At 37.6% G+C, this 17,240-nt stretch overlaps 1 protein-coding gene across 1 annotated transcript; it reads right to left on the bottom strand.

Annotated features, from left to right (window-relative positions):
• Positions 1 to 2,392: 2,392 nt before the first annotated feature.
• On the bottom strand, positions 2,393 to 7,849 carry LRTM1 (leucine-rich repeats and transmembrane domains 1; the record flags this gene model as incomplete). Its single annotated transcript, XM_010134709.1, has 4 exons — positions 2,393 to 2,826; positions 5,798 to 6,349; positions 7,660 to 7,742; positions 7,797 to 7,849. Coding segments are annotated over 4 exons (1,122 nt in total), but the record flags the coding sequence as incomplete, so codon positions are not given.
• Positions 7,850 to 17,240: the final 9,391 nt, after the last annotated feature.

The raw sequence follows: 17,240 nt of genomic DNA, 5'->3' as shown, positions 1-17,240 counted from the left end.
GAAAGGCTTTTGTTGATAGGACGGCTTTTTAAGGACCGGAAGGTTGTGGTTATTCCTAAGTAGGAAATATCAAGTCATTTCTTGCTTTTGCTGTACTTGAAGGTCTCAGAAGTGTGAACTTGTAGTGGAAGCTGCGTTGCTGTATCTGATCTATTAGAAATACTGCGGGTTAAATCTCTGTGGAGGTCAGGGGTTTATTAGCTTTCATCTTAGGATCTGCAGTTTGGTCCAAGTGTGCTTATTTTAGGTTGCACCACAGAAAAGCACCCATTTGGTGTGGCTCTGAACTTGTATTTTGGCCCCCGGGCAATAAGATCCTACCCTGTATTACATGAATTTTCTCTACCTGGAGAGCTATATTTTGCTTTGTAAAATGTTATTACAATAAATGGATAAAAAAGTAGAAAATGTAGACCTACATGCTTAAATGACCTAGCTCTGAAAATAGATTGTTCATTAACCTTTACCAAATATTTAAAAGGGAAAAAAAGCAAACTTGCTTCTTAGATACATCGTTGAGAGATCGGTTTTTATATTCAATCTGAATATAAAACTATTCTAACAATTCTGTGCTGATGATGTTTCAGCTGATGTAATATGCCCAGTCTAGGGCACCACATTTTAAACGAAATGTAGAAGAACTGAAAAGGTTCCCAGTGCAGAAAAAAAAAAGTTTGGAGAATGTAGCCTTGCAGGAAAATTTGAAACAGCTTGGTTTATTTAGTTCAGGACAGAGAAAAATGAAGAGACTAATAATAATGTTAAGTACTTAGCAGTTAAAAAAAATAAAAGGACAGACAGTAATTGATTGTTTTCAATGTCTGCTAGATTTAGATTAAGACTGAGATGCTTAATTTTCTTTGGACATGAAAGTAACTGCAGATGCAGGAATGAGCTTTAATATTTAGGTTGCAATTATTACTAAGTAGATAAGAGCAAGGGTTACGTGACTCCTGCCATATAGCCCATTACTCAGCTGAGGCTGTTATTAGAATGGCTACAGAACTTGATCTTGGAATCCATCTGTTGGAAGGAGAGTGCAGCTCTCTGAATGCCATGGCACAGCCTCCTTTTGCCCTGATTGCAGACTGTTGCTCGCAAGTGTCCTCCCGTCTTCTGCCCAGTAGAATAAACTGACAAGATTTTCACCAAAGGTTTCGGGTAGATGCTAAGAAAAGGTCTTAGACATAGTCGATTTCTGCATTAGCTACCTAGCTAGGTCTTCAACCTGTCGCTGTGGAGATTCAGAAAACACATTAGACGTCTGACACAGCCTAGATGTGTTTTATCTTGTCTTGGAAAAGGTAGATGGAGTTGCTGATCTCTGTTGGTTGCCTTAAAGTAATTTCTAAGAATTATTTAAAATCTACTTCTGATCAAACCTTTTATTACTCAGTGGGTTTGGCTCTGATTTCCTCTGATGGCAGAGTGTGCTGCAGAAAGCTGGAGTGGACCCTTGAATGAATTCACCTGAGCGTTCTCTCTGTGAGAGGGAGCGTGTGAACAGGCAACTGTATCATCCCCCGTTCTGAAGGGCAGCGCTGGGATGGGCTGGGGGCTGCATCTGCAATCGTGATGTTTGCAAAATGAAACTCTTGTGTGTGGATTTGAGAATAAGCTTCAGAAATGTCAGTGGCAAGCATGTATGCCAGCAGGATAACGGGTAGCGTCTCTTCACACATGCTGTGTGTGCTCATTTCAGTGCTGTATCTGAAACAGTGCAGCATTTCTTTCTTCAGCATTTGCTCTGCTCTCTTCTTTCTTCCCTACTAATTTAAAAATGTTATGTGATAGTTAACGAGGTACTTTCTATTTTGTAAGTTAGACAACAGATGTAATATTTAACTGTTATCTGCTAGGGGAGATTGAAAGGTGGAAAAAATATATTTGGAAATGTTTTTAACGCATGGTTAGGTTATCAGTGGCAATGTGTAGACTGGACAGTTCTAAAACTGACTGTGGATTGTATTTCTGGCTACATACCTGGTATTCCAAGATGTTAAAATATTGTTGGTCGTTTGTAGCTATTTTGTATTTTAATTTGCAGAAAGCTCACTTATGTCAGCTACTGTCTGTAGCTGCACCATAACTCGTATGTTGTACTAATACAACAAGTGCGTCAAGAGCTGGTAATGGGGAATGGAACACTTTAAAGTGGCTACATCAAGATTTCATTCTTTCAAGCACTCAGACTTAAATAGTGGTTTCAGAATAGACATACACAAAATCTAACTAAATGTACATTCTTCTACATTAAGTCTTAATATATATTCCAAAGAATTAATAATTTATATTAAAAAAAAAGTGGAAAGGAAAAGAAATCATATTTAGAATCCAAGCTTTTTAACTGAAGTGAGGGCTTTATTTTCAAGAAATCAAAGACAGAATTAACTCAAGCCAAGGAACTGTCAAATGGCTCTTTTTCCTCAGGAGTCCCATGGTGTCTGACCGGGGCCAAGTGTTCTCTGTGGTATTTAGCAGTAATTGCAGCATAGGCGCAACCATAGACAGCAGCTGCCAACATCATTAGACACACAATCCCACAGACGACTCCAGTTATTACTACTGTGGCAATCGCATGACGCAAACTAACCGGCCTCGGCTTTGGTTTGGGTTCACAGCTTGGACGGCTGCTTTCCCCGTGTTCGCTGTGATGAGCGTGCTTCAGAGAGCCCCTCTGCTCAAAGCTGTGGTGGTGAACGCTAGCGAGGTGAACGTGAGCTGGTGTTAGAGGGCATGCTCCAAACAGCTCATAGGGAACTTTGAGGAGGTCCTTTCCCTTCCGAATCCCTGGTGCTGAGCAGATAATGCCATCACTTATTCCTCCTGGGGGGGAAGAAAATAAAACTATTTATGGTCTTGAGATTTGGTGTTTTCTGAATTATCTTAATGTAAAATTAACAGAAACCTGAAGTGAATTTATCATCAGCTTTGACTTCATGCTTTTAAAGATTTAAAACTACAGATTTAAGGTTTTTTCCAGTTAGATCAATGGTGACATTATTACACTTTAACACTCATGTAAGAGAGTATTTGCACGAGGCAGTTCATCAGGAATTGAATTATAATTGTATGGATGTAGAAGTAAAAAACAGTAGTACAAAAGTAAGAAATAAGTCATAGGTGAAAACAAAGAGGTATTTTTACAACAAATTCATGTCATTCAAATTCGTACCCTTACTTCTTTTTATAAAGAGAAATGGAAGCAATGTATTTAGTAAAGATTTCCCACTTGATTGAAATATTCCATGAAATGGTCATTGTTCTGACATCATATGCTGACTGTAATGGAGCAAAGAGCAAGGTCATGAAGTTGTATGTGTACATGAGCAATTTTTTGAACTAAGGCTCATGGTAAGAAAATATACAAAGATCTAAAGGAGTTAAGTTTAATCAATCTATTACCCTGCTCAAATGGTAAATTTCATGATTGCTTAGAGCCAGCTTTGCTCTCTTCCAAGGGATGTATTTAGCATAACGGAAAGTGAAGTAGGAAGCCTCAGCCCTGGTAAATCACGCAGTTGTTCCTCAGGATGTGCAGGAGCACACACTGAGCAGAGCCTTCAGGTTTCTAATTAGTCTGTCACCACAGCTTTAGGGATGTAGTGTGTCAAGGAGTCAACAAGACCAAAAACCAATGTTTGCATATTTTTTTTAATCAAAACAGCTGAATTTTCTTCGTCTTCTCTGTCCAAAATAATCTACCTTTCAGCAAAGCCAGGCATAGAAATTTTCATCCTGAAAGGACTTGGTCTGAGAAATAGCGAATACAGATGGGCCAAACCAACATCTGGAGACTACACCACAAATCTCGATGATATTTCTAGACAGGTATAAGCGTAGCAGCTTGTCTCTTGGCCTTTAATAGCCAAACCCAACGTGTGGTTCCAGACACCTCCAATGTCTTAGTCTGAATGTCGATATAGGTAAAACTTCAAATCCCACAAGAGTGATCCTTTTGTGGTTGTAAGGAACTAAATACGTGTGCTTGGAATAAAAGAGTGGAGTTCCACCTGAACCGAAGCTTTCTCTATAATTGTTTACAAGTATTCTTCGAATGTCAATTGCCTGAGCTGGATTCAGCTAAAAATATTGAAATCTTTTAGAGTTACATTGGATGCCACAGTCAATGCTTTTAAATTCAGACAATGTTCCATCTCTAGCAATGTTTTCTTAGGACTTGCAAGAAATATCTGTAGAGCCACAATACTATTTTATCATGGAAAAATTAATGTCCAATGTAACTAATTTTTCTTCATGTGATTCATATGAAGTACACAAATAATTTTAATTCAAGTAATTTTAATTTGAATTAAATGTTTAATTCACACAGGTAATTTTAGAGAAAGATAAATGTAGAAGAGAACATAGTATTTGGGCTTCCTTTACCATGAATTTGTAAGTTCCATATCACTTCGTTTAAGTAATCTGTGCAATGTTTGGAAAGATGGAAGGGCATCAGCGAATTTCTAAACAATGTTGGTTTTAGAAATAAATTACAATACTTAGGTTGCTGGCAGAGTAATTAAGGTAATCTGATATGTTTATCTTGGATCACATTCTTCTGCACAGGGAAGTCAGAACCCCTGCTGGAATTTTTTGTAGGGAATGGTTCCAGCATAATATAACTAAAGTCCTGGGATAACGTAATATTTCACCAATCCAAAATATTAAGATTTTTAACCCTAAGAGGAGTTTTAATTTTCTAAAAGGTTGCTTCTGTCAGTAGCTTTACCTCACCCAGAGGCTATTCCGGTATTAATTGTGACCCTGAATAGCCAGTACAGATTTTCAGCTGACTTAGGGAATTCTGATGCCTGACAATGGCTGTTCGTTCAATCATGGGCAACACAGACCTTCTTCACCCGTGCGGTGTTTCCACACGCTCCGTGCCACTTCCATATACAGAGAGGTAATCAACAGTTTGATCACATGCAAGCATCAAAGAGTTAGAGAAAAGCAAATTGCCCTGCTGTTCTGAATTCTTGGAGTCTGAACATACCTCCTGGGAGGAATTAATTTCTTTTAATTGTTAATTCCTTTAGGATTAAATTGCATTCTCCCTTCTACAGCACAACTCTTGAATAAATTTAAAAGCAGGTGTGACCAAAATGTGAGTCTACTTTTATTTATAGAATTCACTCTTTCACATGTGATGGCTTTGCACATTTCTGTCGGGAAATCATCAATGAATGTAGTACCTCACCAGGTTAACAACAAATGAGGAAGCAAAGTTAACTTGTCCATGATGGAATTATTTTTAGGTAAAGTACTATTAAAGTATTAAAGAACTACGAAGTGATAGTTTATAGAGGAATTAGAATCCTGAATTCTCTGAAGTTAAATCAGTATCGATATCTGTCTTGATGTTTACCCTCGAGCATCAGGTAAAAAAGCTTTGAAACAGTAGGTTGGTTTCTGGCAATAATATATTGGTATAATTAAAGCAAGTGTATGCACTCAAGTGTACTTGTTATATATTTACATATAGAGAGATACATTTGCATACATGTACCTACTCATGTATTTCCAGAACATATCTGTACGTACTATATGATTGTGTGTGGGTAATTTCTCTCTTTCTATTTGTGGCAATACAAAGTTCCTCTATGATTCTAGTTTGCCACATGTATTTATGAAAGCACCTATATTCTCACTGGTCCATAAAAATACATTTTAGTGTTCTTAATTGAGGGGATGATCTAAGGTGTGGGGTAAATTGTTAAGCCGCAGTAGTGAAGATCAGTTAGACGCTGGTTAAGTGTTCTCATTTGATATAATGAGAAGAATTCCTTACCTCTGTATAGAAAGCTCTCCAGCCACAGTTTCAGGCCAAATATATTACAATTGCATTGCCAGGGATTATCTTTGAAAAGAACCACTTTCAGGTTTGGAAGCGACTCCAGCAGAACTCTTCCCATTTTCTGAAGTTTGTTGTGCTTCACAGACAGCAATGTTATATTCCCTGTGCCATTTCCAAAAGTCTCAGGCAAACGTATAATGCTGTTCGATGACAAGTCCAGTTCTTTCAGGTGTGGGAGGAAACTGAAAGTCTTGTTTTCTATATAATGAATCAAATTCCTGGTTAGATTTAGAACTTGTAGATACCGTAATTTTTGGAAAGCACCTGGTGCCAAGCTTGAGAGAGAATTATTAGACAAGTCTAAGATTTTGAGCAAGGGTGTTCCAGTGAATGCATTTTGGTTGATTCTCCAAATACGGTTATTCTGCAACTGTAGTATCTGAATTTCAGGAGGTAAACGGGCAGGAATTTCAGTTAGTCCTCTATTCTTGCAGTCTGCAGTCTTTGAAGCTGTATAACATAGGCATTTGTCGGGACATCCATAAGCTACATGTATTAACAAGGTGACACTCAAAACTAAAAGGCAGTTACCTGTGTCACAAGTGGAAGAAGATTTAAAATTAGCTTAAAATGTTTGTCTTTTGGCAATATATGGGTCATTAACATGGGCAAAGGATATCTCTCCCCATAATAAACATTAGTGTAGATAGCATAAAGAGAATTCATTTATTTTACAATACATTAGTAAATTATAGATAGTATCAAAGTTCTTTTATAAAGCAGAATGAAGTTAGTGCTTTTATCTTAAGTACAGATGGTTTTCAGGAAGTTTTGCCATCAGCGGAGCAGTGATGTTTGAACGGAATGAGACACAGTTTCTAAAATTACCAAATTGGGATGTTTCTTTTCCTGTGGTAGTAACAACTTTGAGCTATCTTTTGTCAGAAGAATTGCAAGTAGAACTTTTTCTGCTTTTACTAATTATACTGCCTGAAAAAATTAAGTTAATGTGCCATAAAAAGAATAACAAGCTTCAAAGACATTGCTAGAAGTTAACAGTACTTTTTCAGCAATGTAGATTCTGTAGGGTTGTTCTTTAAAATACCTATATTTATACTTATTGCTCTAATTCCTTTATCTGAATACCAGCTGTAAATTTCCCATAGATACAAGTTTCTAAAAAATCAGCAAACATTTGTCAAGAAGCGGTTAAAAAGATAGATGAGTTGACAGGAGTACTTATTAATATTTAGTATTTATTATTATCTTCTGCTCCATGATGTTCAGGTCAATTTTAACTGGAAAAAAAACCAAACAGTTTTTGCCTTTCGTGTCTTGCTAATGATCTTACTTTGAAAACAAAGTGCTGCCACTTAAAGCTATGTTTGTATGTGCAGCATGAAATTAAAAAAAAATTCAGATGATGTTGAATAATTAGATTTTCTTTGACTAAAGAAAGTTGGAATGATAGAGCCTTTTGTAACATTGTTTTTGAGATGCCTCAAATAATTTTACCATTTCAAATGGAAAAGCATTTTAGTCAGTTGCTACATGAAACCTTTGGAAATTAAAGAGCATACTGACTTACAGAGATCAAACATTAATCATTATCGGGGAGTACCGTGTTCAAGGAGTAACAGGCTGTGCAATTATAACTGTGAATATGAGAAAAGTATAAATGAAACTTTTATTTTGAGACTACAGTTTAAGTCACAAACTACTCATTAATTTTCACTCAAATGAAATTCTGTTTATATTAAAATAATACATAATGATCTGCAGTACTGAATTCTACATTGTAGAAATCATTTGAAAGAATTCAAGCATTCTTGCAAGCAATACTTTCAGTTCATTACATTGTTCTGCAACAGTTGGCTTCAGAAACCGAGACACAGCTTCCACTGTAGAGTTAAAGTAAACGCTGTTTAGCAAGGAAGTACTTAGAGAACAGGGAAAAAAAATCATTATTAATCTGAATGCTCCAATATCTCACCTCTCATTCCGCTTTGCTTGTTCTTCACCTCGTACAAGATTCAATCCAGTTTTCTGATGTAGAACAGTAACAAACACTTTGTTCTAATTCCCACTTCAGATCTGCAGTGGGCTCATCCAGCTTCCTTTCTGTGGGCTGTTTGTTTTTTTTCAGATGGTATCTGTGGCTTGTGTAGAAATGTAATTATTTCTAGCGAGTTACTCCATCAGCCTTTGATTTTTTTTCTTTATCACAGTCTTCCCCTATCCCCATCCTTCTATGACTCTCAGAGACTTTCTCTGCCTCTTAATCAGTCAACAGGCCATGCAAAGAGTGTCTATCAACTCTTAGTGAACAGCTGTAACACACGAATAATATCCCGATAGCCTTGCCTTTTCAATTTATTTAATCTGCTTCAAATGCAAGGCACAAAAATAAAGCTGCCTTCTAAAATCCAGTACAGTTTCTGAATTCTGGTGGATTATTAGCTCTGCTGTGTCAATTTTTGCAAGATCAGATGGCTCTGAACACGGATTCTGATTATCCTGGGCTGTGACTGGAGGCAGTGGAGTGTATAATACCACTGCGAATAGGCCTGTGGGTTGATGACATGGTTTTGACAGTGCACTTGTTTGCTCTTCTAAGCTTATTAATCTGACATCCATTAGTTGGGCTGACAGGATTTTCTTGCATGGGAAAAAAAAGCATACATACTGGTATGGTCACCAAGAATGCTGAACAAAATTATTTATTTTCAAAGATATTGGAAAGAAATGGCAGGTGACATTAAAATTTTACTTCATACATTTGTAAGGTGCCGTGATTTGTCTCTTTGTTACTTGTTCAGTATAACTCATTCATACTGAACCACCTACAATGATTAAAAGATTAATGAATTGTGACTATGAAGGAACTCAAAGGTGTTTAAAGTAATGAGAGATCTGCTGTATAGTAGAGTATTTCAAGGGCATAGGATCACTCCATCTGTTAACTATCCTGTGGAGAGGGATGTTGTGCAATCAAAAGCTTTTAGACCTATTCTTATATATATAACATAGCTTTCTTGGGTTCAAATTCTGCTTTTAGGTGCTTTTGTAAAGGTCGCACAAAGCTCACTTTCTAGGGCAAAATTTGTGTGCTATAGGCAGTGCTATGGAGGGAATCATAGGAAAGTGAGATCATTAGCTACAGACTGCTCTTGGAAGCAGGGTCTTACAAGGGGTTATCCAGGGTCCTGTCAAGCTGAGACTTGGATATTTCCAGCAAGTGAGATTTCATCACTTCTCTGAGCAACATATTCCAATGTGTAACTGTTCTCAGAATTAATAATTTTGTCTTGTGTCCAGACAAAGATTTCCTTGAAGCAAGGTGTGTCCATCACCTCTTGTCTTCTCACCGTGCATCTTTGTAAATAAAGTAACCCCACCTTCTGCACAGCTGCTTTTGGGTTACTGAAAGTCTGTGTTTAGATCTCTGCCTCCCACCCACAGGAGAGAGCTCTAACTGTTATCATTGTGTGCTTTGATGAAATGTTTCTGACACCAGTCAAGATACCCAAAGGAACAGTGAATGCTGCTGAGCAGTGAAGGAGAACATGGAACAATAGGTGTTCTGTAAACATGACTGTTCATCTTGAGGACACTGAGGTTATTGCTACGAATGGCAGACCATCCTGTCCTTGGTGAATGACGCATCATCCTGATACAGGATGAAAGTTTGTGTGATTTAGTGTAGAGGAATACTATAGATGTACATTACCGTTACCTGGTACCAGAGTCATAATAAATAACTTCAGCTTTACAAAGGGAGAGGGAGTTAAGCTTAAAGATCATGCTTAAAGATAAGCTTTAAGATAATGTACTTTAAATGAATGTCAGATTAAAGCAAAAAACTTCTCTCACCTTTGTAGTACAATACATTTATTTGCTATTTCCTTTCTCAGCCCATGTATGTGCATTTATTTGTAACACATAAACAGACCTATCTTAAATAGTACCAGTGAATCATTTTATTGAAAACAGAAATGTATGTAAAAGGGCCTATTATAAAATACTGTTTGCCTCAGAAGTTGTAGCCTTGCTAGCTGCAGATGCTCTGCTTTGCTCTTTCAAAGAACAAATTTAGGTCACGTACTTGTTGATTGAGATGACGTCCCTCTGTACTTGCAATAGCTCATCCCTTGTGTCAATGATGACTTTTTCATGACTTCTGATTATATTCCAGGAGGTAGTAGCTATTATGTTGTTGTTTTCTGGTATGATAAGACTTCTTCACACTTTTAAATTCTCTTTGGTATCCAAAATTTTATTTAATTCAAAGGGATTCTTTTTGAAATTGTTTTTACCTTCTTAACTAATGTTTGCTGACCAGGTGGGCCTACAAGCTCCCAAAACAGTTTGTGTCATCTAACAGAGGGCTTAAGGAATGTCTTTTAAGTGCCTTTCTTATTTTAGGTAAGTCTTTGCTACTATAATTGCATTATTTTTAGCATGTGCCTTATTACAGAGATTTTCGTAGGACAAGGTCAGTAAAAGTTAAGCACTGTGGGAGGTTCAGTTCCAACAATAATGTGTGGGTTGTTTTATGTACTCTGAATTGTGGTATAGGAAGTTATTACTTTTTTTAAAATCTTCATGCTGAGTTCAGATTTGGAAACATATGATTAAATCTGTTGATTTGCTTTTCATATAGATGTGGCTATTTTTTCCTTATATTGAGAACTCTGAATGCACATGTTTTGTAAACAGAAGTTTCCCCAACCTATAATCCATGTCCTATGCCCATTTATTAGTAATACTACTTTGGTTATGACAGAGAAGTCTGATGTGGTGAAAATTATAGCTGTGAAACAGGTAGATATTTGCCAAAAACAGTAAAACCATGAAATCTAGTCTACTTCTGGCCTTTTGAACAACCAGCAGGATTCTTTTCTGTTGTCTGATGTGGTGCAGCAACTGTGTTATTGTGCTCAAATTAACTGCTTAAATTAACTTGTGCCTTGTCGTAACAAGATATGTTTCCCACTGCGTCTCAAGACAGCCCAGTGCACTAATATCCTGTCCCTGTTGGCTGGTGGGGGCAGTTCGGTGTTTGCTTTCCAGCAAACACTTTGCTGCAGCAGCAGCCATCTGCTTTAAAAGAGTGATATGTGTAAGAATCAAATCTTTTACAGAAGAACATTATGTTAATTAAACTCTGGCAGAAAGGAAACAAGCTGAGTATTTCAAATATTTAAAAGCTACAGCATTCAGATTCCACTGCATTGGCCCCTCACTACAAGAAGGAGTTAGAGGTGCTGGAGCAAAAAGCAACAAAACTGGCCAGGGGTCAAGAGCACAAGTCCTGTGAGGAGCGGCTGAGGGAACTGAGGGTGTTTAGTCTGGAGAAAAGGAGGCCTAAGGGAGACCATATCGCTCTCAACAGCTGCCTGACAGGAGGCTGTAGCAAAGTGGGTTAGTGTGTTCTCCCCAAGTAATAAGTGATAGGACAAGAGGAAATTGCCTCAAGTTGAGCCAGGGGAGGTTTAGGCTGGGTATCAGGAAAAATTTCTCTAGAGAATGGGTTGTGGAGCGTTGGAACAGGCTGCCCATCCCTGGAGGTATGTAAGAAACACGTAGATGTGGTGCTGAGCGGTATGGCTTAGAGGTGACTCAGCAGTGCTGGGCTGCTGGTTGGACTTGATCTGAAATGTCTCTCCCAACCAAAAGAATTCTGTCATTCTGTATATCACGATCAGGCAGACATGATTATATAAAAAAATGTTCCTAATACTACAGCAGACAATTCCTGTACGTTCTCTTTACTAGATTTATTTTCCTTACGCTTTTGAGTGTGAAGGTATTAAAGCTGCAACACTTTCAGGAAAATGGCATGTGCTTTCTCCTCAGTAACCTGTGTCTCTAGGTTGGTGAAACAGCTAAGCTGTTGTTGAAGACCTTAAGTTCAACTCTGGGCAATGCAGACTCCTCTTCATTTTGGTTCAGGACAAAAAATAATTAATTCATGTTTGCTAGCCCATGCCTCTGTTGTTAAAAGTCTCCCCCTTTAGCTGCATCATGGAGAAGGATCTCATCCTTTCCCGGCTGAGTCAGAATGCTGTGCAAACAGAGAAGACAGGACATAAGAAACTCTTGAATCCTTCATACTTTTCTTCCTGCAAAGGCAGTCCTTGTACTTTGAGAGCTCATGACCCTCTTAACTTTTGCCTGGCAGGGCAGTAAATTTTCAAAAGTTGTCCAAAAATAGAGGAAGGCCCTGGATCCTACTTCTGCCTGCCTTTCGCAAGAGAAGTATATGTCGATGGCTCAAACTGAATTTGGCTTGAGGAAGATTTATGTCTTAAAAAGCTGACCTTTTGTTCCAGAAGAGGTAGGTATGTGGATTTCTTCAGACGTTCCTTAGGTGGGATAAAGGGAGAGTAATACCGGCTAGAGTTTAATAACCTTAGATCTTGGTTATCACACAGCCTAAAGAGACATCGTGATGTCTAAGACATGTTGGTCTTTGGCAGTTGTTAGGAATGTTTGATGGTATCCCTTTAAGGTGAGAAACAGCATTTTGGAACTCTACAAATAAGGTAACAGGAGAGAGTTGTGATTTTGTATTTTGGATCACTGACTTTAAGGGGAAGAGCCCAGTTTTGTTTTCTGTGGTTTGTTTTGCCTGCCTTAGATACATCTGGTACTTGTTTAGACAATGCATAATTAATTTATAAAACACATTGTTGGAAGTTATCCTTGGGCCAAAAGATTAGGAGGATTCATATATAATCTGGAGACATAGTTACCTCATGGAGCAAAAAATCATTTAAAAGGGATATAAACGCTAACTCTTAAGGACTTTAATCAACCACTAATGACACATTATGGAGAAGAACCTTTCCTGTGGGTAGGTTTTTTCTTTTCCATAATTATTATCTATGGGGTTTTTTTAAACCTTCCTGTGACACCTCTAGAAGAGGCCAGTGTATGGGATGTGATAGTGGACTAGACGAACTGGAATTGTGCTGCATTCCGGGTGGAAATTTACAGGGAGGGAAGGGATAGCAGGGCAGACGTACAGCCTGCCGTGGCAGCGAACTGCAACCTGGCGAGGTGTGTGCTGCTGTTCAGGTGGTGTCATTGGAGCTGCCTCTCTGAGCACCTTCTCGGTTTAGGTCAGAACTCTATTCATCCCCGGACCACTCTACCGGTTTGAACTGGAAAACTGTTTTAACATTTGTATCCAGGACTTTGCTGGTAATCTATAGACAACTGTTTAGTCCTTTGTCTGCAGTTTCTTTCAGTTTTTTTCTCCACTAAAGTGATGCAAGACTTCCAATCCGTTAGGCAGATCAGTCAGCAATTTGTTGTGCTATAACTCTAATAGAATGTAGTTAGAAATTTGTTTGGCTTGTACTCCCTTTCCATAATGAAATGAGCAGAAATATATGAAGGTGAGAAGCTGTTACTTGGAAAATTCTCAAGCCTTATGGTATGCTTTGATAGGCAGACAAATTATTAGAGAGAATGCAAGACTTTCAGAAAGAGGAGAAGCGCAGGGAATAGAGATGTTGGCCTGCTTTACCTTAATTGCGTGTTAGACGAAGTTGCATCAAGAGGCAGACTGTGTGTCAGCAGAGTATTTGTTCCATCACAAATAGCAGCAGGGCGGGCAGAGGGGTGCAGATTCAATTTTCAGTCATTTCCTGACTGGTGACAACCATCTGTTACACACGCTGAGCCTCCGTAGAGAAAATGTACCTCCAGTATGATTAGAGTTCATGAATTCATTTTGCTGTTATTGCAAATAGAAAAATGTATTGCTTGACATAAAGCTAACAGAAACGAAAGGAATAAGAACAGGAGTTAGAAAAATACATGTAAAAATGACAGGTGTACATTTTCTTGTATCTTAACATTTTAGTTGCTTTTTGTCTGCTCTTAAAAATGTTAAAATTGAGATCACTTCTAGATAGCTTATTCATTCTACGCTGAAGACAAAGTTATTTTCTAAGAACTTACCTGGTGTCTTTGTTTTCTTTTTATATTTAACAAGGATTTTTATTCATGGTCCTAGCTTACCCTGGAGTCAAACTTAAAATCAAAACATAAAAAATTCTACGCATTCCAAATGGTTGATTTACTAGACATGAATGTGTAAGCATTTGAAGGATTTTTCTTGAACGACTTGTATAGGGGTTTGAAATGTTCTCAGTATATGAAGCAAGATTGTCAAGTAAATATTTCCTAAAATGCTGCTCACCAATTGTGCTACAAAACAGAACTCACACTTCGTTAATTCAGGAGTTCCTTAACACAAGAGCTGGGAACTCCTGTATTTACAGGCTCAGAAGGACTTTTTCTCTTTGCCCTAGTAGTCACTTGAACACAAGAACTTGCAGAAGCAGGGATGACATTTGCTGCAGTAAAAAGTCAAACAATTAAACTTCTGTAATTCCTGCAACACTTTGGAAATAGCCACGGAATTTTGTTTTGTTTTGTTTTTTTCATTTATTTAAGCAAGATACTAAATAGTTTGATATGTAGCTGATAAACATTAAATATATCATTTTCTTGGATTTAAATGTCAACATACACTTAAATATTCTCCTGGATCAGGACTGTTGTGCTCAGTAGCATCGGATTCAAGCTTTGATGGAGATTTCCCTTGATGGAGTTTCTCTGCAAGAGAAAAGCTTGAAGCCTATAACTCGTGAAAGAATCTTGATTGTCTTGCAGCAGGTAAAGTGTGATGTCCCATCTGCCACCTCTGTTGTAACGTGTGATGGCAGACTGTAACTTTCCTCAGTACCGTTATGTAGCAGCTGTAACTAGCAGACCTCTGAATATAGTAGATCAATAGAACCTGTAGTGTCAGTGTTCATTACTTAGGGGACCATTTCACAAGTGGAGTAAGGATGTTGTAAACTTTCTCCTTATGAGTCCAATGAACATGAATGAGCCAGACACCTACACTTGCTGCTGCTGTTCTTAATTTCAACAGCAGCTAAGCTTTACAAGGCAGTACATAGTTCGCTGCGTGTTTTATTTCTTTGTTCTCGCTGAACTTCTGTGTCATCCCTACTGCTTTCACTGCTACAGCAGCAGGCATCGCAGTCCTGTGTACATGACAGCATCCCAGAGGTCACATGGAATGCTGTTATCCTTTTTTGTTTTCTCCTATTTTTAAACTGTAAACAGATTTTAAATACCAGTTATGTTTTTAAAATAACTTTTCCTCCACAGAATATGTTAGATGAAGTGACAAGGTAAGTCAGGTACGTGGATAGACTTCTCATCCCTCAAGTTCAGCTACTTGTGCTGTTTTCAGGCTCGATAAATGCTTGGGAAACTTAGCTAGTATCAAGGGTAATGATGTTTCTGTTCAGAATATGTAAAATATGCCAGCATAACTCTTAAAAGTCATGGAACTTAAAAAAAAAAAGAGAAACTTTCAGAAGACATTTTATTAATGGGAATTACAATACTGGAAAATCTGGAATAGATTAGCAAAGAAGAGTAACAGTGTATCCAAATGGAACTGGTTGGATAATTAAATTCCTTTAATAGGTACTGAAATTTAAACCTCTTGATCCCTCTGACGTAAGCATAACTCTTAAAAGTCATGGAACTTGACTCTTAAAGTGTAATGTGGAAGAGAAATACTGGGATGATGATTAAGGATTTCAGATACCCTGGGAGGAAATCTATGCAGGAGTAAAACAATAGACATTTAAATAAGAAAAGGGAAAAAAAAAACCCACAAACCTGTAGCTTGGAAGAAGCTATTTAAAGAAACTTTAATAAAACCCTGTTTATATAGGTGTGCAGTTTATACCAGCAGTAGTGAAGTGACTGGACTGGAAGAGCTTAATGGCAAGAAAAGACACTAAAGATTGAAATCTTTAAGAAATACCATGTTTTCACAGTTCTTACAGTCTTTTTTTTCCCTGTTCATTATTATTTTGTCTGTCTGACTATGTTCTGTATGTCTTTTTTTTCCCTGTTCTTCTATATTCTTCTATGATTTCTTTTCTCATTAATAGAATGTTTTTTTCAATATTGATTGCAATTTATAAAGTATCTGTCATGCATAATATTTGCATTTTCTTGACTGAGTAAACAATTTTCCTTTCTGCTAAGATTTAATACAACTGTTAGAAGGATCATACCAAATGGCTGACATGCTCTTTGCTAAGTTTGGTAAGATTGGCATGAATGATGAAGTTCCAACAGTCGTAATACCAAGCTGTGCCTAGATTTTGTTTGTACTAACGCAAGCTGTCTGCAAACTTTCAACTGTGATTTCTGCTTTACTGTCCCCTAGGCTGCTGGGGTGAGCACATGCATTAGCTGAGAGGATAACAAACTTTAACAACAGTTGGAATGCCTGTGGGCAAGTGTAAAGAAAAAGTACCGTACGAAAGTAGGTTATTAGCACTAAAGTTCAGGCAACAATAAAATGTTGATCTGATCTTCCCGTCTTCAGTGTTTATAACTGACTTCTGCTTCCTCAACACTGAGTGATGCTAAAGTATAGAAATAATACATATTAACATTTAATACAATTTCTTTTAATCTGATGGCACTTCTATTTTACTAATATTTAATTCAGGGCATGTTCCTAACCTAGTTCCTAACCTAGTTCCTAACCTAGCTGAGCTTCCTCTGTCCATATACCTGTAGCTTGGTCAAGAAGAGTGTATTCTGATCATCTTTATTTGCTTTCATTCCCTTCTGCAGTATGTTATTTGGGAACATAATGGCAGGACTGACCTTGGTTACTCATGTTTTGGCTGAGCCTTTTCATCCTTTTCCCTTTCCAAAATGACAGTACATTGCTCAGTGTTCATTTTCTCTCTGTGTTTCAGCAGATTTAGAATAGCTAAGTTCAAAGAACAGTACTACTGGCTTCTCTTTTTGTGCAAGTGCTCAGTGAGAGCAGTAGGCTAGCTGCTTCTGGAAGCTGAAGTTCTGAATTATGTGCCTAGTCCAGGGAACTAATAATTTCCGTGCTTCTGTTTTTTCATGTCAGTAAGATCTTACATAGGTTTTCACTAGTTACTGCTACAAGTTTTCGTTTCTTAGAAAGAAGAAAAAGCAGAGAGCTCCCTATACTTTGTAGTTTGTGATGATTTGGAGATGTCGTATTTCAAATGTAGGCATTTAAATAAACATTTTATTTTGTGCAACTGAAAGGAGCTGTAATACCGGCTTTTCCATGGAAACTAACCACTTTGTCTACTCTACTGTATGCGGTCAGCTCACCGTAGTTTTACATATTGTGGCTTTCTTAGTTTTGGAGCTACAGGATACCTGTTTTGAAGAACAGTTCTGGAGACTTTCTTAAACTGAAAATGTGAAAAGTCTCGAGAATGACATAGACATCAGTTTATCTGAAGGAGTCACATAATGTTTGGTTCTCTAATACGTCATCTGAATGGAACTTGACTGAAATCAGTCATGCAAAACAACATTGCAGTTG

Source organism: Buceros rhinoceros, unplaced genomic scaffold (assembly GCF_000710305.1).
Source record: "Buceros rhinoceros silvestris isolate BGI_N320 unplaced genomic scaffold, ASM71030v1 scaffold19274, whole genome shotgun sequence".
NCBI classification, from domain to species: Eukaryota; Metazoa; Chordata; class Aves; order Bucerotiformes; family Bucerotidae; genus Buceros; species Buceros rhinoceros.
This window is presented reverse-complemented; position numbering and strand designations above follow the sequence as displayed.